The 23,217-nt window shown below is 36.6% G+C and overlaps 2 protein-coding genes across 2 annotated transcripts; one reads left to right on the top strand and one right to left on the bottom strand.

Moving 5' to 3' along the window:
• The first annotated feature begins 492 nt into the window (after positions 1 to 492).
• Positions 493 to 17,223, top strand: LOC129236787 (sushi, nidogen and EGF-like domain-containing protein 1). The gene is made up of 8 exons (XM_054871012.1): positions 493 to 706; positions 10,454 to 10,613; positions 10,940 to 11,172; positions 11,335 to 11,416; positions 15,860 to 15,951; positions 16,005 to 16,392; positions 16,452 to 16,585; positions 16,656 to 17,223. The coding sequence occupies exons 1-8, from the start codon at positions 704 to 706 to the stop codon at positions 16,884 to 16,886; spliced, it is 1,323 nt and encodes a 440-aa protein (XP_054726987.1). The 5' UTR covers positions 493 to 703; the 3' UTR covers positions 16,887 to 17,223.
• A 51-nt stretch (positions 17,224 to 17,274) lies between these two features.
• On the bottom strand, positions 17,275 to 21,821 carry LOC129237874 (ras-related protein Rab-35-like). Its single transcript, XM_054872841.1, has 3 exons — positions 20,684 to 21,821; positions 19,590 to 19,889; positions 17,275 to 19,520 (listed from the first exon to the last, which is right to left on the bottom strand). Exons 1-3 carry the CDS (start codon positions 20,733 to 20,735, stop codon positions 19,270 to 19,272), a joined length of 603 nt encoding a protein of 200 aa, XP_054728816.1. The 5' UTR covers positions 20,736 to 21,821; the 3' UTR covers positions 17,275 to 19,269.
• Between the last annotated feature and the right edge of the window lie 1,396 nt (positions 21,822 to 23,217).

Below are 23,217 nucleotides of genomic sequence, written 5' to 3'. Positions count from 1 at the left end.
ATGATTTTCAAAACAATTCATTTATTTATTTATTTTTTTTCAAACTCATATTTTTTTGTTGCCACATTTTTATATAAATGAAGGCAAACCTGCCTTACTGCATCATTGACAAAAAAATCTAATTAACTTGTTCTTACTTATGTGCATTTATACTCCTAGCCACATCCCGCCCACGCAGGACACTCACAAAGCTGCGCTACTAAATTTAGCGTTGTTTAAAAAGGTGTGAAAAAAAACAACCAACAAAAGCCGTTCTCAAACGAAAAGCGGGAGTAGAAAGTTCATATTGAAAAAAAGAGAATAAAGAAAATGTTTGCAAAATCTACTCAAAAACTCAAACTAGTTTCCATACTTAACGCACAGACTTTAGCTTGGTGAGTTGTTGAGCGCACGCGTAGCTGTGAGACGACACCTCAGCCGCAAGCCGCAAGCGACCCCTCAGGTATGCTCAAATTCACACCGGGAAGTATAAAAGACAAATATCCAAAGAAATCCGCAAACAGTTGTATTTTGTCAACAGAGACGCGCAACAGTGGAACTTCGTCTCTTACATATCTATACTAATATATACATATTTACAAATAAGTAGAAATCATTTTGAGACAGAACTGCGGATTCTGTACTACAGTCAAGCAAAACGTGAGCTCGTGTGTGTGCGAAAAAGCGAGTGAAATAGTCGCTTAAAACATAAAAGAATAACAAAATGGTGAGTCCTCCTGCCGCAAGTGTTGAAATAATCAACAAACTGTGTTGGAATCGCTGTAGGAATACTCATTCGGCCTTTGGGGGAGCAGTAAACAAATTCAGAACGTGACCTGAGTTTTAATTCTAACGCAATCAAAAAACAAAAAAGCTTAAATAAAACTATATCATTTATTTTAAGCGTGATTGTACTTACGTACAGTATGTAGGGAAGTGTGTACATTTGCTGATTTATTGCGTGGCGACAAAAGGTGATGTGCCAAAAGTCCATTCGAGTGGGAATTTTATATGCCGGTGGTGCTTAAAATGAAAATTAGTCATTTTTAATGAAGAGGAAGCGTAATTTTGAGCATTAGCATACTTGTGAAAATAACACTGGTTTACAGCCAAAATGCACCAGAGACGCCGTTATGAAATTCCTATGTAAAATCACCGTCTGATTCCGAAAATCAAGGTTATTTTTTATTCTATGGTAACGTTTTTGAGATATTTACGAATTACCGTTATTTCAAAAAAACAAAAAATTGGGCCCACTTAATCATATATATCTCGAAAACGAATTGAGCGATTCCAAAACCGTTTAAAGCTTTTAAAAGGTAATAAAATTTCCTATAAACTGTGTGTAAAACACTTTTTGCTAGGCCCTGCAGATTCAAAGATAACGAACTATCATAACGGATTTTTTAAATTTTTTTAGTAAAAATATAAAAAAAATTGTACTTTGAGAGAAAGGATCTCGAAAACTTTTTACTTTTTCGTGTATTTTTTGTTTTCACTCTAAGCTCTGTTTTATTACAAAAAAAATAAACTTTGATTAAACAAAATCGATGAACTAATACAAAAGTTACAAGCATTCAAGTAAATATATCCATATAGTAAAACTTAAGTATCCTACAAATAATAGCATATGTACTGTATGTATTCTGTCTTAACTCTATGATCTTATTTTATAATTGAAAAAGTTATGTGTCTTGTTTTGACGCTTATTTATATAAGGATCGGTTTCTCTTATGAGAAACCAACAGTAGTCACCCATCATAGCGACATCCCAGAATCCTTGATACCGACTTTCAATCATTTTCATTTGCTGGTGAAACCTTTCGCTATGCTCGTCACTTTCGTCGCCAAGATTTTGCGGGAAAAAATTTAAATGGGAGTGCATAAAATGAATTTTTAAAGACATATTTACTCCTGAAAGAAAATTAAAAAAGGAATTAGATAAATACGTAAGTGACACATTAGCATATAATTTTCTTAGGCTGGGTTAATCTTCCAATTCAGAACAAATTTTGGTCGTTCTTGTTTGTTCGGAGCAGGGCAATAAATTTAGATTAAGAGCTATATATTCTCATGTAAATTTAAAAATTTGCTTTAAAATTTTTTGTTTAGTTTTAAAGTTAACTGAGAAAACGGTCTTATATACATATATATATATATTGTATATATAACGGTCTTATATGTGTTTTTTATTTACCCATTTCCGCATTGTTTTTGATTAAATCGTTCTCTATCAGCTCGAAGGACTTTTGTGTTTGCCTAAAAAAGAAGTAACGACCTTTTCAAAAGAGTCCCACGCCGCTGCCTCCACTGGTGACAATAGTTCTTTGAAATGGGTATTGACCATTATTTTCCTTATTTGCGGCCCCACAAAAATCCCTTCCTTTATTTTTGCTTCTGAAATCTGTGGAAAGATTGTTTTCAAATAATGAAAAGCTTCGCCTTCTTTGTCCAAAGCCTTGACAAAGTTTTTGATAAGGCCGATCTTGATGTGGAGCGGAGTATGAGTATTTTATGTTATCCACCCCAACTTGAAACGCGATTCGTTCTGGCCAATCCTTTATGATGTAGTGGTCTTGACGTGCTCGGCTATCTCATTTGCATAGAAAGCAACAGTATTTTGTGTATCCAGGTTGTAGACCACATAGCTTTCCAACGACTTTTAGATCGGTACATATTTTTCAATCATGTTCTTCGTATTTAATTAATTCAAGCAATTTTTGCATTGTCTCATATGTTTCCTTCGCATTTACTGCATGCGCGATCGGGATAGATGGCTTTTGGTTGCCAATATGCAATAATACGGCCTTTAAACTTAATTAATTGCCGTCTATGAACAATCGCCACTCTTTTGAATCATATGGTTCACCAAACTGTTTAAATAGACCAGCAATGTTTTTGCAATAACAAACACTGTCCTTCTTCGTATAGTACTGGGAGAATTGTTCGTGACGAGTCATATAATATGTTACCTTAACACCGGATGAAACAAATTTAAATTGTTGCATACGAGAGGCGTGTAGTTTGGCCTTTTCTTTTGACAATTCCAAATCCCTTATCCAATCATTGAGTTGTGCTTGTGACAAAGGGTTTCTTTCGTTTTCCGTTTGCAATTCAGTACAACATGATGCCGCGTAATCAGATACTGCTGTTGACAATGAAACTGGAGCCGAAACTAAAGTTAAATTTGATTCTGGCAATGTAGCTTCCGTTGAATTTAGTTCTGGTAATGACACTGTAGATACGCTCGCATAGGTTACTTTTCTTGACTTTCCAACCCCAAATACTTTTGTAGTACAAATATAGCAGTCCGTTGAATGGCAAGTTGGTTCCCTCCTCTTCATTGGTGTAATAAATTTCATATGTCGCCTAAATAGATAGTTTAAGAATCATATGTACATATGACAGAATCATATGTACATATGCTACTATTTGTAGGGTACTTAAGTTTTACTATATGGATATATTTACTTGAATGCTTGTAACTTTTGTATTAGTTCATCGAATTTGTTTAATCAAAGTTTATTTTGTTTGTAATAAAACAGAGCTTAGAGTGAAAACAAAAAATACACGAAAAAGTAAAAAGTTTTCGAGATCCTTTCTCTCAAAGTACAAATTTTTTTATATTTTTACTAAAAAAATTTAAAAAATCCGTTATGATAGTTCGTTATCTTTGAATCTGCAGGGCCTAGCAAAAAGTGTTTTACACACAGTTTATAGGAAATTTTATTACCTTTTAAAAGCTTTAAACGGTTTTGGAATCGCTCAATTCGTTTTCGAGATATATATGATTAAGTGGGCCCAATTTTTTGTTTTTTTGAAATAACGGTAATTCGTAAATATCTCAAAAACGTTACCATAGAATAAAAAATAACCTTGATTTTCGGAATCAGACGGTGATTTTACATAGGAATTTCATAACGGCGTCTCTGGTGCAGAAAAAAAGTTGAAATTTGTGATCCAGTGTAATTATTCGTTAACTTCTTTGAAAAACAGAAAAAAAATTAGTCTAAGGAGTTTGTCGGAGTAGCGAAGTAAAAAATTCTAAAAACTAGATAAAAGCGTGCCAACTACTCAGATTTGTTGCTAGTTTCGAAAATTTGTTTACTCCTTTTTTAAATTTAATACCAGCTTTCCAGCTCACGCGAATACTCGTTTAGCAAATCAAGGTATTCTCCTGTTATTGTCTTTAACCTCTTCTGGGTGAGCAGGTATTCCGTCCCTTCCACTTTCGTTAACTTAGCTGGTGTAGTAAGACAGTGTTGACGTTTCGATTTCAGTTCTAAGCGAAGTAACGAGTAACGCGCGAAATCGAGCGAGTAACTTTGGCTGCCACGTCACCGGGTGCTCGGCAGCAGAATTCTGTAAGGATAATAGATTACCAGGTTTGGCTTACAGCTATGTTGAAAAACCAAAAAACCAAAGGGTTAGGGGTAGTCAGACGCCCGAAAAAATGATGATTTTCAATAATTTTTTTTTTTTGCTGATCAATTGCTTTATTTTACAAAAATAAAAGCATAGTTTCGACTTAGCAAAATTTCAAAAAAAAAAAAAAAATAATAATAATAATAATAATAATAATTGTAAATGTTATCGTTGTTAGTGTGGAGCCCGTTTTTCCAGAAGTTCCTTGCGATGATCATCACAAGACCTTGGAGATTCATCTAAAATCAATCGGACAAGCGAAATTAGTTTTATTAATAGATAATCGTGGTCCGTGATCGAAGCTTTTTTTAACAATATGGCGGCCTCAGGAAATATTTTTTATCCGGAGCGCCCGAGCGCTCTTTGTTAATTGTTTAATAACTCGAAAAGTACTTTGTCGGATTCGCTTGAAATTTTCACACAATATTTTTAAGATAATATACTTTAAGAAAATGCAAAAAAATCCAATTTTATAAAAATTCTGACTACCCCTAACCTCTTAAGCGAGTAAATGCGGCTGCCATGTCACAGGGTACTCGGCAATAAAATTCTGCCCCCTTTTTTCCGCGTATTCACACATTCTCCCAATCAGTCGTTTTTGTTTTTGTATATCACCAAAACAACCTCAGTTTTTTCGTGAATAAACCGCTGCCATGACCCCAGTTGCGCCAGCGAATCAGTTGATTCTTTCAAATTCGCTAAGAGCCGGTAAACACTTTGATATTGGCTACACCTTCTGAATTCTTTTTATTATGAGTGACATCAGCGACGCACGAACTTTTTGTATAATCCTTGATTTCACTACTTTGAATCCAATTGCCCTGGAAATTTTAGTGCAGTCCGAATGTCAGTGATGATCAGTCTTTATTTAATGCTTATTTTTGTTTAGAGGCAACACAAAATTCTTTGGGCTTGTGACTAAATAAACTCACAACCGTCTTATCACCTTTAGACGTTTTACATTGTAGTGAAATTTTATTTTATTCTTCTGAGCCAAAAACAAGGGCCTAACAATGAAAAAGGTGCAGGTAAAAGAAAACTCACGCTTTTTTTCGAAAAATATATCCAATTAGTTTAAGCTGTATTCAGTCTTAATCAAAAGGAGAACACAAATATTACATAATAAAATAAATTTCTACGAACCTTATGTAATAAACTGTGCTAGGGATACATTTACACACAGGGACATGAGAGAGGAAATAGTTATTGCTTACAAGTCAACAAAGAAAATTTAACGCCATATTAAGTGAGAGTATGGTCCGATTTGATGATAAGATATGGCTCGAATGGAAAATATCGCATCACCTCTGGATTTCTTTACTCCTGTTAGAATGACTACAGTCAAGTAGCACATTAGGTGTTTCCTGGGCTTATCATTGTATTGTAGTACTTAGTGAAACACCGACCTAGTCAGAGCTTAATTAAGCTACTACAACAACAACATTAAATGATCTTTATTCTTTCCTTTATTGTTGGCAGCCTATTTTATACATTTATCGAGGTGTCACTAGTTGTGAACTAGAAATTTGTGTCACTACTTAAGTTTCTGCTGGTAAATGATGCAGATAGGATAGATCATAAATTCTGTAACACTAATACCAATCTTTTTGAGTTGGTACAACACCTCCTCTGTGAATGTCCAGAAGCCGTGCCAAATATCTTGGCTATAATTTCTTTGAAGACCTGGAAAATTTGGAAAGTGTCACACTGGAGGGACTAAAGAGTGATTTTTTAGCTATTATCTTTTTAAAAAGTTGGTGTAAACAGCTGACGCACGTTTCGTGTTCTGTTTCGCTGTCAAACATCTTCAGTTTGGTATATAATTTAACCATGAATAATCTTACAAACGAAAAACGCTTGCAAATCATTGAATTTTATTATAAAAATGCGTGTTCTGTTAAGAAAGTTTAAAGTCGAAAAATTGTGTTCAGCGACGCGGCTCATTTTTTGATCAATGGGTACATAAATAAGCTGAATTGTCAATTTTGGAGTGAAGATCAGCCAGAAGAATTGCAAGAGCTACCAATGTATCCAGAAAAGGTCACAGTTTGGTGCGGTTTATGGGCTGGAGGTATCATTGGACCGTACTTCTTCAAAGATGATGCGAATCGTAACGTAACTGTGAATGTTGAGCGCTACCGTGAAATGATATCCAACTTTTTTTTGCCCAAAATCTAAGAGCTTGACTTACATGACATGTGGTTTCAGCAAGACGGTGCCACACATGCCACAAAGCACGCGTAACAATGGACTTGTTGAGAGGCGAGTTCGGTGAACATTTTATTTCACGTTCGGGACCTGTCAATTGGCCACCCAGATCGTGCGATATAACACCTTTAGATTATTTTTTATGGGGCTATGTTAAAGCTCATGTCTATTCAGACAAACCTGCTTCAATTAACGCATTGGAAGACAACATTAAAGCATTTATATGTGAGATACCGGCCGCAACATTGGAAATAGTATGCCAGTCGCGGTCAACATTTGCGTGAAATAGTCTTCAAACATTAAATTATATGGACTGTACTATCGATTTAAATAAAAATTTCATGAATTTTTCTGAATTTGACGTGTGTTTTTTTGAAAAACTTTTCTATAGCTCTTAAAAAATCACCCTTTAGTAACCTTCTTTAAAAGAACTAAGCGGTTTAAGCAACTTAGTTAGGGGATGGACATCAAATGCAGGTATCACAATGGGCCTCAGGGCCACCAAGTTTATTGTCTTAAACAAGCGACCTGGCTAATGCCTACTCGGCGCTTTCTGGGGTGGTCTGATTTGTAATTATTGGTTTTTAAAATTAAATTTTTGTTTTTAGTTGTCAATTTTTTTAGTTCTTGGCTGCTATGTTTTTTCATGCGAATTTTTAGAATTCTCATTTTTATTGAGTCTGTTTTTTTAAGTAATACAAAAACAAGATACATCTAAAATCGCAAGGCTAAGGAATTTCTGTATTGCCAATCTGAATAAAATTAAAAATTAAAAATAGAAAAGTAGCACAAAAATGTAACAGAAATACGTAGCTAGCGAAATTTAAAATAAAAAAGGTAACTAAAAATATTGCGGTGCACATTTTCGAAGACTATTTTTAAATGTGTATTTATAAGCAGCCTATTTTTAATTTGTTCAATCTAATAGGAATCAGAAATTAGAAAAATAAATGTTTTTATTGGCAAAGCTTTTTATTTGATTTTTGTTTTTGTTTGTTTTTAGTGATATGATTTATTTTTTAATGCAACTTTGAAGTGACTCAACTCATCCGGTTAAGCTTTGAAAAGCCAACAAAAAAAATGTAATCGAACCGGCCAAATGGTACGTGGGCGTTCTTCAAACAGTGAACTTGATTTTTAAGTTAATTGCTTTCAAGCGAATTTGGCACGATTCTCTATAAATAGAGTTGCAACAATATTTTGCGAATATGCAAATATTTATATGCAAATCACAAGTGTCACAAATGTGTCATCATCTAGTTTTGGGATTTTTTCTATGCGAGTAAATACTTAAACACTCACAGATTTATATTGGCTGAACTCTGTAAATATGGACTTAGTCAACGAGCAAACAATGTGTGGTAAAAATCAAATAAGCGCAAAAGCAATTAAGTGCTGACAAATTAACTGACCGGCAAAGTGTGTAAATAAAAAATATACGAAATTTGTTTGTTTGATGTTCGATGAGTCGAATCGGTCAACACAATCGGGCATTGTAGACAAAACTTTGCGATAATTATTAGGTCAAGTGCAGCAACAGAATTGGGGAAAGATATTCGGTTCACTGAATTAGTCAGAATACAGTCTATTGTAAAAGTAATGCAATCTATTTGAGCAGAAAAGGTTTTAAACTTTCGCAAGTATTGAATTACTTGAGGCAGGGTTAGGCTGAGTTGACTGCCATCTATGTACCGCATGGACAAACCTATGTTTCTTCAGATTAGCTCTGCAGTCATATCACTAAAAATATTTGCCTTTCCGCACCCATTAATTACACCCCCAGATTAATTACAAAGCAGATGCCAGATGGTTACTCCTTCAGTCATGGCTTCTGCTTTCATCAATTCAGTTTCTGCAAAAATTTTCACACTGCCAATAAATACGCTAGTACAATGTTTTAATACAAAAATTGATGAAAAATACGATATTTAAACTTTATTTTATTATATATTACTTTTCTTGGTTTTAGTGATTACTTTAGTACATCGGAGATAAAATTATTGCTCAGAGTCCGACTGAGCACGGAGAACGAGTTCACGTCGGGAAGGAGGAAAAAGAGCGTGCTCTGGGCTAAGGTCGTAGATGAAGTAAAAAAAGTTAATAAAGATTTGAAAATAGATAGAAACATCGCCCAGCGAACATTTTCTAATTTACTCATCACATATAAGCGAATAAAAAAAAGATATTAAACTTTTGATATTAAACTTTTGACAAGATATGTCCTTCTTTTAAGCTTTACACGGTTTTTTTTTCTTAAATTTAATAAAAGACTATCGGTTTTTTCCTCACATACATCGTCCATGACCAAACTTAGTAACAATTCCATTTTACTGCACAGCGCGTTCATAAATGCAACAAATCTATTTGCAATTTTTCAACAAATCTATCAGATGCATGAATTGTCACATTGACAGTGCTGCCAGCGCTGCAAGTACTGCGCATTATAATGCGTTTCTGAACATAGCCATTACTGGATGCACCATAGACGTATGTGCGAGGTGCAGTTTGTGTGGAACACCTTGTGAGGATCCATGCGCCAGCTTATTGTTATTATGGAAGTATTATTATAAAGTAATTGGCTTCGTAAAGTTTTCGCAAGCATTGCTTCCGTGTATGTGGCATTCATTGCGTACCTAAAACTATTGAAAAACCTTTCTCTCGAACATTCCAAAATCGCCTCATTGGAAGCAGTCTTTGTGGTTTTTGTTCGTCAAAGCAGCATTTGTTGGCAATAGTGTTCTAGTAACGAGGTTGTAAAGGACTTCATATACTTAGGAACCAGCATTAACACCAATAACAATGTCAGCCTTGAAATCCAACGTAGAAGCTCTCTTGCCAACAAGTGCTACCTTTTACTAAGTAGGCAATTGAGTAGTAAAGTCCTCTCTCGACGGACAAAACTAACACTCTACAAGACTCTCATCATTCCCGTCCTAACGTATGGCGCAGAAGCTTGGACGATGACAATATCCGATGAAGCGACGATCAGCTGTATGAGCTTTACGACGGCATAGACATATATATATATATATATATATATAATTGGCGCGTATACCCTTTTTGGGTGTTTGGCCGAGCTCCTCCTCGTATTTGTGGTGTGCGCCTTGATGTTGTTCCACAAATGGGGGGACCTACAGTTTCAAGCCGACTCCGAACGGCAGATATTTTTTATGAGGAGCTTTTTCATGGCAGAAATACACTCGGAGGTTTGCCATTGGCTGCCAAGGGGCGACCGCTATTAGAAAAATGTTTTTCTTAATTTTGGTGTTTTCACCTAGATTCGAACCGACGTTCTCTCTGTGAATTCCGAATGGTAGTCGTGCACCAACCCATTCGGCTACGGCGGACGACATAGACATAGCGCAGTGAATAAAGATTGAGCGGCTACGTTGATGACCCAGAATTTCGTCCGAATGGATACAAACGCTCCGGCTCTGAAAGTATTTGATGCGATACCAGCTGGTGGTAGTAGAGCGTTGGAAAGATCAGGTCTCCACCTCTCCACTTGGCTTCGCTTGGTGGGTCCGATTGGCGCCGGTTAGCACGTGAAAAAAACGATTGGCGCGCTTTGTTAAACTCGGCCAAAATCGCGTAAGCGGTTATCGCGCCAATTAAGAAGAGAAGAAGATCTAGCATCGAAGTTTAAGGGTCCGTAATTTCTGTTAGGGTCAATGCTATTTTCAAAAAAAAGCAAATTCTGAAATATAGTTCCGTGTGCGGTAGTCAAAGCAGCTGAGAGAGTTTGAGTTTGCCTCTCACAACTTTCATTTGAACTTTTTGGTTTTTAAATTATTTGTAGTAAATTTTTAACTAATTTCTCCTCTCTTCTCCTTTTTTCCAGCCTTCGAAAATTGCCTTGAGCGCTTTGCTCGTGCTTGCCGTTATCAGTAGCCTTCCAGCATCTTTAGGTAAAAATGTAGACAAACGTTGCGTGAATTGCACATACCGCACGTACTACACCTCTGGCGGCACAACGCAATACACAGCGCGCGACTCAACCGGTATTTCAAAATTCTGAGTTCAATAGCACAAGCTGAATTTCATAGCACAATTTACGCATCGCTCATACACATAAATAAATGCAGTAAACGCTGACAAAGCTTTTCGGCGCCCAGTCAACTTTTTGCGAACTTTCAAATCATTAACATTATCACAATATTTGCTAAATTACTGCTAGACTAATAAACATCATTTCCGTCACATTTCGCTTTCACTTTCAATTTGTATGCCATCTAACAATTCAGACCGCCTTTCTCTCTTCGCTTAGCCTTTTCAAAGACATTAGTAATTAAAGAAAAATTTCTTTAAAATTATCCACTTCGTGCAGGCGACACTTATGGCTGTCATGGCAATCCATGCGGCGTGAATGCTGTTTGCCAAGAGGCGTCTGGCGGTCGCCCTGTCTGTTCCTGTCCACCCGGTCATAGCGGCAATCCGCTGACTCACTGTAATCGTGGCGAATGCTTGGACAATGTGGATTGTCGTGGTGATTTGCAGTGCAAGGATAATCGCTGCGTGAATCCGTGTGTGGGTGCTTGTGGCGCCAACGCTAATTGCGAGGTGAGTTTGCTAAATGGAGCGGTTGATTTTTGCATAAGAATTGTGTGAATAGTTTATTGAGTGTTATGCCATGTTTACACAGAGATTGTATTTCAAAATGTGCAGCAATCTACTGAAATTTTAGCTTACTAACAGTTTTTATTTTTTTTTGTTTTTGCACAGCCAAGGAATCATGTTGCGGTCTGCAGTTGTCCAACCGGTTTTAGAGGCGACCCATTCACCGCTTGCCATCGCGTCGATCCTGGTGAGTGTATTTCTGAACTACATATACATTTGAAGCATTGTGTTGTAGTGTGTTTGCGCTGGTTATGTTGGCTATCAAGCCAAATGACCTCAGCTCGGTATCATAGATACATATATAGAAATTAAAAACAACTTTGAGCTTGTTTTGTAAAACCCAACGTTTTAAGTAACCAGGGCTGCAATAGAGCACTATGCCAAACACCTTCTATGATTCCTTTGCCTGTTTGTGGTTATTATTGGGAGTGGAATTTGTTGAGGTCGTTCAACCTCAACGCATACCGACACCTTCAGTAGACATAGTACATAATTATGTACTTTTTTAAGCCCTGCGCTCTATTTCCATGTTAGGTGTCCATGCAAATTCACGTTCGATTGAAAATCACTCTTTCTGTACAACAAAATTTTAACTTTATTTTTTAATTTTTTTTTTTTTGCGTTCGTCAACTGAGACGGAAATCTCATAAGACACCCGTGTAACGAATTGCATAACATTAAAGCAAAATAAAAAATGCAAACACATGCATTTTCTGCGCTGGCTGAATGTTACTCATACGCCCAGTTGCACTAATTCTCCGCATTTGTCTATAAACACTATTTGCGCTAAGAGCGCTTGCTTGGCCCTGATCTCGGCATAGAGAAACACAAGCCGCCTACGAGGGTAACACAACGTAAATAACAACAACAACGTTCATAACCGCAAGCGATACGACGTAATACCGCGAACTGTGTGATATTTTTCCTCAGCAATTACAATGACATTTAAAAATCGCCGCTGCCAATGTTTAGGCGTACAATTTGAAGAGATAAAAAAGTATCAAAAGCATATTCGTTGTTTTTATTCCATAAGTTTAGCTGCTGCTGGAAGCAAATTAACCGCCCACTTATGTAGCTTTATGCGGATATGCTATTCATCGCTGAGATTTTTCTATAATTTATTAATGAAATATAAAATGTGATTGTTGGCCATTTATGGTAATCATTACTATGCATTACCTCAGCGCAATTGCTACATTAAGTCAAGAGAAGTAGGCGCTTGGCGCCAAAAATTCTCAAGCGAAACAACTATACGCAAATGCGAAAACAAAGTCCATTCACACAGTAGTTAACAGAAAACACAGATTCGAAATCAGTTTGGTGGACACATCAATAAGCGGCTGCTGGTTCCGGTTCACCTTGAAGCGCTGCCAAATCTTTTTTTGCGTTTTAATTTCGTCTTAAACTTTAGTTGTACTAAGAGTGAATCGAATCAAGTTAAAACTATGAATTACCTTAAAAGCCAAACAATAAATTTAACATAATAATCGTTTTTAAATTTTCATAAAAAAGGGTGCAATTGTGTGGTGTGTTTAATTGAGTATGCCGCGAAGGCAAATTCCACAAGTATTACTTGATTGCGTTTGTCAGCTGTCTCCGTTTTGCGCAGTCAGAGCTGCCGTTGAACAAAATAATTTATAATTTTACTCAATGCATCGAAAAAATTTGGCTAAACAAAAAAATCGCTCGTTTGCTGGAAGAACGTCATAACAAAAAAATAACACCAACTGAAACCTGCATTTTGTGACAAGAATATACTTTTTTAGCAAACCCAAATAAAGGGTTTAACAATAACAGGTGTTATTGGTGAATGGATTGCGCTATCGAGAGATGATTAACGATTTTTTATGGCCGGAATTGGATGGTATTGATCTGGACAACATTTATTTTCAACAAGACGGCGCTACGTGCCACACAAGCAACGAAACCATTGATCCTTTACGGGAAAAGTTTCCGGACCGTGTTATCTCTCGAAGAGGTGATCACCATTGGCCACCGAGATCTTGTGATTTAACACCTTGTGACTTTTTTCTTTGGGGCCACGTGAAAGAGAAGGTCTACGCCAACAGCCCAGGGTCTGTTCAAGACCTCAAAGATGGAATTCGTGCGGCTATCGAGGACATAGGGCAGCCACTTTGCAACTCGGTTATGGAAGATTTCATGAAAAGGATATTGTCCTGTAAGCGTGGCCGTGGTGATGTTTAACGGTATACCTTCCTCTTTATAATGAAATAAACATCCGATCATTTATATTAAAAAATTGCATCTTTCTTTGAATATAAAAAAACCTCTTATTAGAAAACCCTACACAAGGTGGCGCAAAACTAATCACCTTATTGGAAGATTTATTGTATAATTTTTGAAAAGGCTCGCATGTCAATCATATTTTACACTTGTGAAATAGACAGCTGCAGTATACAAACATACAGGCAACGAAGCGCGTAAAGCTAAAAAAAAATACTTCCAGTTTTTCATTATTTTTTTATTTAGTAAAAAACTTATTCAAAAACCAAATTGGGTGACCGAATTCTGGTTAAATTATAATCAAATGGTAACCCTGTTTAGAGCGTTGTTTGCCATATTGAAGTTGTTGTTGACGGGTTGTAAGCTTTGGCGCGCAAGTGCAAAACGTACATACATATCTACGCTTCACTATCCGATCGACAATGAAATTGCTGCTCGGCAACAAATCACTGCCCGGTCATGTAAACAGGTAAATAAACTAAACTCTTTATGAAGGCGGGGGAAGGCAGACGTTTCCACACACACATACAAATGTAAAATGGTAAACAAATTTAAAGCAATAAAAGCGTAACTTAAATTGTAAACAAATAACATACATAAATAAAAATAAAGAGAAATATGATTAAACAAAATTTCAGTAATAATAAACAATAAAAACAGCAAAATAAGTTATAATAAAAAAGCCAAAAAATGTGCCAATGCCAACAAACTATAAACGAACAACAATGGAAAACCCAAGACTTGTATTAATCAAAGCTGGCTTGAATTCTACTACTTGGCCTTTACAGATTATATATACAGGGTGGTCCATTTAGCGTTTGGAATATTGAATGTATATTTTTCAGTGATTTTTTTATTTTTATTTGAACTAAACATTGCCATTAAGCATGACAATTTCATTCAAATGACCACCACAGTTGGCCTTACAGTAGCCCATTCTAAATTTTTCAATATATTTTCGCAAATGTTTTTTATACATATCTCAACAATGGGAACTTTGATATAATTTTTCTGCTCTCTTGAGTCGTCTCTGGATGGTTGGCGTCAAGGATGATAGATTTTCAAGGTTTGGCCAAAAACTATGGTGAAAAAGAATCATATTTCGGGTGCCATATCACAGCGGATTCGACAGTTGAATTCTGCATTCACACACTCATTCAATCAGTTGTTGTTCATATGGCAACAAAGTGATATTGTGTTGATTTTTTTCGTATATCACTAACTCATTATTAGTTTTTTCGTAAGCAAATCGCTTCCTTACCCGATTCTGTCAGATTAGTTGAAAACCGGATAGCGGTATGTTATTGGCCACACCTTCTCAATTTTTTTCACCATTGGTCGGCGTAACATTTACAATTAACGGCGTTCTGCAAAAAAAAAAAGTCTAGTAGAGTTAACTCCAACCCTCCGTTTCGGCAGATTATTCGCTTTTAATGTTCCCCGACCTTATTCAGTCGAAAAGTAACTTATATTTAAACCCTTAACTAAATTTTTGACACATGCCTCATATTAGTTAGCTGTCAATGTAAGAAAATCGGTAGTTCAATTTTTAAAAACTAAATTGACCATCCCGTATTATATTACAACCGACCTTTTATTCCAGATTTATAAAGATTCCTAAATAAGTGGTAGGCGCAGGGTAGTAGAGAGCATATCCGGGCCCCGGGGGAAAATTGCAAATGCGGGCCTTTTCCAATTATGTCTAATTCATATAAATACGTATACTTTTCGGAATTACTCTCGAGTCCGGGTCCCTCTGAGAACTCCGGGCCCGGGGTAAAAAGTCCCCGAATTCCCCCGCCCCCTCTCGTCGGGCCTGGGTAGACGGATCTCGAACGGATTACCATCAGCACTAACGATTTGCAGATTAAATAAAGAACCGGTCCCTAATTAGAGGATAAACAGAAAATCATACCGGCCGATGGAAAACTGCAGATTTAGATAGTAAAATCACCTGGAATTATATCTGGCTCAGAGCTGACTCCCTAAAATCGATGGGAACGTTTTGTATTGTAACAAAAGAAGGAAAAAGCGGATAAATTAGTCAGATAGGGTTAGGAAAGAGAAAAAAACGAGGAAAATACCTTTATACATAAGTCTTGGAGGCCAATTGATAATACTTCTTCATATCGAATTTCTGTTGGTGTAAACCTTTTTTTGTGTCAATCATCATAAGAACTGATGTCAGCTCAAAATTTCGGTTGGAGATCTTCTGATGGAGAACTGTGAAGGCTTATATACATAGTATTGTAATTGAATACTTTTTGTAACCAAATATTATTATTATTATTAGTTGCTATTGCGCCAGATTTGAGCGCATAGTGCCGAAATCAAATGTTAAGCTCCCATTATTTATCCTCACCATTTTTTCGCATTTTCTTTACAGACGAACAATGCCATCCAAGTCCCTGTGGCGTCAATACCAAATGTGAGATTATAAATGGCGTGCCCACCTGCTCGTGCGTTCATGGCTTCACTGTAAGTTTACCCAAAATACATAAATACACGTCATAATTTCTGCCTTCCCATAGGGCAATCCCCTGAGCGGTTGTCGCCATGAATGCGAGCACGACGGTGATTGCAGCGCCCGCGACATGTGCAGCAACTACAAGTGTGTGCCCGCTTGCCAGCAGTGCGGCACTGGCGCCACCTGTAACTCCGTGTCCGGTCATCGCGCTGTATGTGAATGTCCCAAGGGTTACATTGGCTCACCATACACAGAATGCCGTCCGGAGTGTTATGGCGATGTCGACTGCCCAGCCAGTCGCCCCGCCTGTTTCTATGGCATTTGCAAAAATACGTGTGATGGCGCGTGCGGTGTTGGCGCTGATTGTAATCTGCGCGGTTTGACTCCTGTGTGCAGCTGCCCACGTGACATGACTGGCGATCCGTTTGTGCGTTGTCGCCCATTCACGAAAGGTGAACAATAAAGACTTTTTGTGGAGCGAAATTTAACATTGATGCTTTTTGTTTTACAGAGGATCTCTGCGAGCCTAATCCTTGCGGCACAAACGCCATCTGCATTCCTGGCCATGACAATACAGGACGTGAACGTCCAGTCTGCAATTGTCTGCCTGGTTACACTGGCAATCCTTTGTCATACTGCTCGCGGGTTTGTTCAACAATCGTGCACTAATTATATGGCGAAGTTTTATATATGTTTTTTTTTTCTATACTCACAGGGTGAATGTTTGAGCAACAACGAATGTCCGGACAATAAAGCTTGCATCAACTATCAGTGCGTCAATCCTTGCATCGGCAAGTGTGCGTCGGGCGCAACTTGCGAACCAAAGGCTCATTTGGCGGTGTGCAAGTGCCCAGCTGGATATTCGGGCGATGCTTTGGTGTCGTGTCGTCAAACGCGTGCCTTCCCCGTAGCAAAATACGATGGATGTGTCCAATGTGGAAAATAGAATAACTGAGATCGTTGAACAGGACGATGGTAACAACTGCCAAGCACTAGAGAAGATGCACATTTGGGGTGTAAGCTGCCATCTACCTTTTACACCGCGTCTTTCTGGGATTCTAAGTGGATTTTTTCTTTGTTTTTAATTTTTTGTCTTGTTATTAATTTTTTTGTACTAGATTTAAATCCTTTTACAAGCTGTTCCGAAATTTAAGATTTTTGTTTTATTTTGATTTATAAATTAAGCATATTTTTGTAACAATACTTTGGTTGACATATAACCGATGTGTTTTTTTTTAATAAATTTTTGAATAAATTTAATTAAATTTTTTTTTAATTAAATTTCAGTTGGGATCGAATGGTGGTCTTAAATAGAATTAAAAAACAAACAAAAAAAGTTAAATTAAGAACAGAGTAGAAATCAATCCTCACTTGTCACTTGGTTATGAACGTTAAAGAACTAACATAACACCAGAAACTAAGACGAGAACAACCCTAAAAAATTTATGGATACTGTTTTATGTGGTTAGAGCAATCAGAAGAGAGTTTTGACTGAAATAAAAGTAAATATTAAGATTTTGAATGGCACCTGCAATTCGAATTGGGTTCAGGGCGCTAATTCAAGCTTCCAAGTCAGATCCTTTATGGGAAGAACTCTACGGGAAGGGCAGCTTACAAGTCTATCGTTTTTATAACCCATGGGTGACTGTTTTATGTTGTGTCATTACATGAACGCAGATTTCTGATTTAAAGTAGTTAATTAACAGCGAGGAAGAGACGGCTGGCACTGCCTCAATTGGGAGATGAAGTTGAATTAATAGCTTCATTCTGTGGAGAGAAAGGAATATTTATACCCGAAAAGTTTTTTGACGGGTTTTATTCAGCTGCTGACTGGATTAAAAAATTTATAAAAAATTAATTTGATTAAAATAGGCTAAAGAGTCTAAAATATAGAAGTTAAAATGTTATATAACGAAGCATTCAACATTTTTATAATCTACGAATTTGAGGCCTAGTAGGAATTGCACGATTAAAAACAATAATTAAAGCTTATCAATACGAAATATCCAAAACTCAACAAATAAATAAAAGTATGGCCGTATTCAAGTCTATTATTTTTGCGTAAAATTTTTGTGCAAATGGTTTAAAACTATTTAATGGTCGATCTTTAGCTACTGGGTGACGCTACCACTATTAACATTTTTTTCTGTGAAATGTCACCATGACAACGAGCATAACCTTTAAATTATTTGATCAATACTTTATAGAATGGATTTATTTTCCCAAAACTAATATATACTCGTACAGCAAATTCTACACACAATGCAGCCAAATATGCTGATATGCGTGTAATTCCCAATTTGCTAAAGAACATTCTGAACAGCTCAATATTTCTACAAATCTGAAATTCAAAGCCATTTGATATTGAGATTTTTCATTGCATACAATTTTTCGGAGGTTTACCATTGCCTGACAAATTTTGTTAGAATATTATAAATTTAAAATTTACAGCTGAAAAACCAAAATATAATACAATATATCAATAATGATTGATGCTCTGTGCCAACCAACCTTCGGCTGTAGCGTAAATATTCAACACCGGCATATTTAATGATGAAAAACTGGTTTTCTTTGTATTTTTGACATGGTAAGACGTGGTATCACTTATATTTAGTAGACTTTACTGGTTTTTACTAATAATTGAATACAGTTTTATAAACGAAAGTGTTTCTTATGCTCTTTGCCGGTTGGCAAGTTGGCCAGTTGAAAGATGCAGCCTTGAAATAACAAGCTTGTGTGTTACTTAAGCTTTAAAGTACAGTAATCAATTTAAGGGTCTATAGTTTAACTTAAGTATTTAAAAAAATACGTTCCATATGAATGTACATCGTGTGTATGTTATTGTATATAGTAGGTAATATGTATGTATACATGCAAATATCTGTGTATTTATAAAACGCTACGCTATTGCAGTTTGCTGCAGTTGTTGTTTTGGTGTGACTTCATTTTCATCGTATTTACCTTTTTTGTTTTACAAAAATCTTTTTTTATCATATACTTTTGTTTCCTAATTTTAGAATACCGTATTACTTTTGCAACTGCCAAAGCCCGCTCCTTTAAATTACATTATGCTGAGTACTGCAACACTTCTTCTACCGATTCGATTACACATTTTTACAACTGGCACACTCGAATACGGCTACGGTGTTCAGGTGTGTGCTAGTGGAGTTTTGTTTTTGTATATTTCCAAGCATACATATACGTGTATTGTTGGCGCATGTGTATGTGGTATGTTTTTCGTTATTTAATAATATATAATTTTAAAATATGCTGAGTACTGTGGTTTTATTGCGCGTTTTACACAAAACCGTTGAGGGATTGCGTGCATTTCAACTGCAACATTTACTTTTTCGTTTACTCTTTTGTTGTTTCAGAGTGATACTGTCCTTTTGTTGTTCGTTTTGTGCGTTACGCAGCTTGTGCTGCAGCACCTGCCGCGTTATGGCGAGGAACATCTCCTCCACGTTGGTATTGTCTTTGGCGGACGTCTCGAACAGCTCAATATCCATTTGACGCGCAAACCGTTGCGCATCCTCGGTGATGACCACTTTACGATCTGGATCGTCATTTTTGTTTCCCACTACAGAGAAAATATGATAAGCACGCTTAGATTTGCAATTCAGATATTCTCAAACACTCGGCTATTTACCCAACACTTTGTTGACCACATCGCAATTGTTTTGTATCTCATCCAACCATCGACGCACATTTGCAAATGATTCCCCATTCGTTACATCGTACACGATTATCACACCATGCGTACCGCGGTAGTAGGTGCTCGTTATAGTGCGGAAGCGTTCCTGTCCGGCAGTGTCCCATATTTGCAATTTGATGCGGAGTCCATCGATGACAACAGTCCGGATCTTAAAATCCACCCCGATGGTGGTAATGTAAGTGCCGGCAAATGTGTCGTCTGAGAAACGTATCAGCAGTGATGATTTGCCAACGCCTGAAAGTCAAATGAAGCGCCAAAATTAAATTTAATTGAAAACAAACAAGAAAGGGAGGTTAAGTGGAAAATGCATAAAAGCAATTAAAAGTAAATAAGTAAAGAAATAAACTACGAATCAAATGACACACTTAAATGTTTTGCAGTCGTCTTCGAAAGTGTTGCCCAATGAGTGTGCTTAATCCGTCCTACTGCAAAGTGTGCGATTTTTAGCACGGATTACATTCCGACTTGTGTCAGATAAAGTAATAAACTCATACCGATTTTTTCGTTGGAATATTTTCAATAGTTAAATTTTTAAAACCGTAATTAAACCAATCTCCCAAACATGTTGTTTTTGTAATGGTGACAACATACTGGGGAGCATGGAGACGACTACAATATACGTATGTGACGTTATCGTAGCATTAAATTGGCTCTTTCTTTATAATTTATTAAAAACAAAATTTATGAAAGTTTGATTAAATATACCACTTCAAATTACACAGTTTCGCTCAACAAAAAACAGAGGAAGCAGGCACATCCGTCACACAAACTAGCGGACCAACGGCCAGCGTACAAAATTAGTCATCTTCTGTTTTATAGGCTAGTTGGCAGTTAGCACAGCGATGCATACACCGGCTATGTGTGCCTTTACTTGTTTCTTTGGTTTTCTGCATTGAGTTCTGTCTATAATTAGCTTATTTCAGGGACGTAATGCAGTTCATTCCATAGCATCTATTGACCCAAATTCCCCTAAGGATGTGCAAGCGTGCTTTTTTCAATTATGCTACATATTCCTAAGAGCTACTCACCACTATCACCTATAATAAGTAATTTAAATAAATGGTCAAAGCCTCGTGCCATGTCGTTTAGCTATTGGGCACTGGTGGCGTTTCCCCTTCGATTAACAATAGCAGCAACACCCACTCAACGAACAGCAACACAAGTAAACAATTATCCCAGTTAATGTAAGGAATTGAGCGTGGACTCGTTGATTTTCCACTATTTTGTGCTGAGTTTTTGTTGCTATGTTTTCACGCTGAATCTTATTTTTTATTTTCGGTTCGTTTTTATCGCTACAATGTCCAACTACACTGATTCTTATGCAGCACTGATAAGCGTCTCAATCGGCTATGTAATGCGAGGCCGGTTGGTGGTAGTGGTGGTGGTGTTGTTGGGTGTGAGACACCGACTTTTGGAGTACGCTAATATCGCCTAATCTGGAAGAATGCTGATATTTATCGCTTCTGATATGCAAGACATGTTAAAAGTTGATTTTCAAATGTAGTTTTGACATTTGTAGTGGCTACTGAGATATAGTGTTGTCGATTACCGCTGCTTTGAATACGAATTGATTTTGGCAATTTCGGCGAAGGTGGGTGGATATTAGAAATGACAGCACCAAAATATATGCACTGTTTTTGAGGTGTGAGATGTGCCCACCATTCAGGGACTTGTATATCACAAGCAGATTATTATGCTCCGTTTTTTTCTATAATTTCTCGTGTCAAGTGACCAGCACCAACGTCTCCAACTCCCCTCATTCACACACTCAACACTTCACTTTGTAGACGACGACAACGGCAGCACCGACAATAGTATATGTGCTCACGGCAAATACTGTGACGGCAACGCAAACAGCGGCTGAGACGACGTTTCTTTCGTTGTTGCTTCGCTCCCTTTTCCAAGTCTTTCACTTGATTTCTCTCCTTTTGATTCTATGCTATGCAAACTGGACAGACATTTGATTTGAGGGTGGGTTATTATAAGTTTTCCGAATATTTTCGAGGAATACACAACAGTTAGGTTTATTATCCGTTTTATCAGAAAGCAAAATCTTTCAAAATTCGGCTGCGGTTTTTTAATTGAAACTTTAATTCAAACGCGACGTCTCATTCACTTTCTGCATTTACTTTAATCACAATCATCCGTCATTTTTGCTACTGCTAGTTTTTCTTTGTTTCGCAAGAGCTGCCACCAGAGAACGTTAATTCATATATTAACGTTCTCTGCCGCCACTTCATGACAGTGGATAAAGTAGTGATGCCTGATTATGTGTATATGAAAATAAAAATATTACATATAAGCCATCTTCGATTCACTTTCGATCTTTGTTTGAGTTCTGTTCGCTTGACTAAAAATTTGAAAGCAACAACAATGTGTTAATGTTATTTTTAGTATTATTCGGATTTTTAAACGGCCAAGGACTATCACTCCGGCAACATTCATCAAATATGTAATATATTAAAAAGCCTCTTCGATTCGCCAAACGTCTGCAAGTGGCGAATAAATGAAGCAACTTTAATAAATAAATATATGTTGGTAGCACTGGAAAAGAGCTGCCAAAAATTACAATTGTTTGGAAGCACTTAATGAGTCTAAGTAAGAGTGGGTTCATACAGGGAAAACTTTGTTGTTTAAACTCGTTACTTTTGAATCTCGTGTTCTGTCAACAAACTTTATGTTCTCGTTTCTGTCCATGTTTTTGTTGACAGTAGACACGCTAGCTGCAAATCTTGTTCGATAACTTTGTTGTTGCTTTCACATGCAAATTTTTCGTCAAGTTAGTAGAGCTTATAGATAGCGGACAGAGAAATGGTGAATCGAAGGTGCCTACAATAAACATTAATGTTTATGCTGCTAAAACAACAAAGTTATCGAGCATAATGCGCTACCAGCGAGTATGACTATTACCTCATAAAATTGAAATAACTCATTATATTCAAAGCTGCTAGCTCCCTTCTCTGATATTATTTTATTTTTAATATTCATTAAGTGCTTCCAAACAATTGTCATTTTTGCAGCTCTTTTGCAGTGATGCCAACACATGTTTATTTATGCCAGTTGCAACATCTATTCGCCTCTTGCTAACGGATGGCGAAACGAATACGGCTTTAAGTAGATAATACAATATATATTTGTATCATCTTTGTTGCGATCAAGTTTTTCCATACATATTTGATATTTAATTTCGACATTTTTATATAAAACAGTTCACTTGTAAGAAAACTGTTTTTACAAAAATATGCTTATACCATAGACAAACAAGCTGAATTTCAGAAAAGATGTTGTGGAAAAGTTTGAATACAACTAAATTGGTATAAAGAATATGGGAATCTATATTTTCTATATTTTTAACTGATATTAGTAGTGTGTTAATATATTTGGATAGTTTTCTCCTTAAGATCATATGCTTGCATATTGCTTATAAAAGATATAAATACTTTATTGATTTTCCTCGAAAATTTAAGTTTCAACATATGGCATCATGCATTGGTGTGGTGAGTTTTAGATAGAGGATTTGACGTTCGTGACATTTCACATTTTTTATACATGCTAAGGCAAA

This window comes from Anastrepha obliqua, chromosome 2 (genome assembly GCF_027943255.1).
Source record: "Anastrepha obliqua isolate idAnaObli1 chromosome 2, idAnaObli1_1.0, whole genome shotgun sequence".
In the NCBI taxonomy this organism is placed as follows: Eukaryota; Metazoa; Arthropoda; class Insecta; order Diptera; family Tephritidae; genus Anastrepha; species Anastrepha obliqua.
The sequence above is the reverse complement of the archived record's forward strand: the minus strand, read 5'-3'. Positions and strand labels throughout refer to the sequence as shown.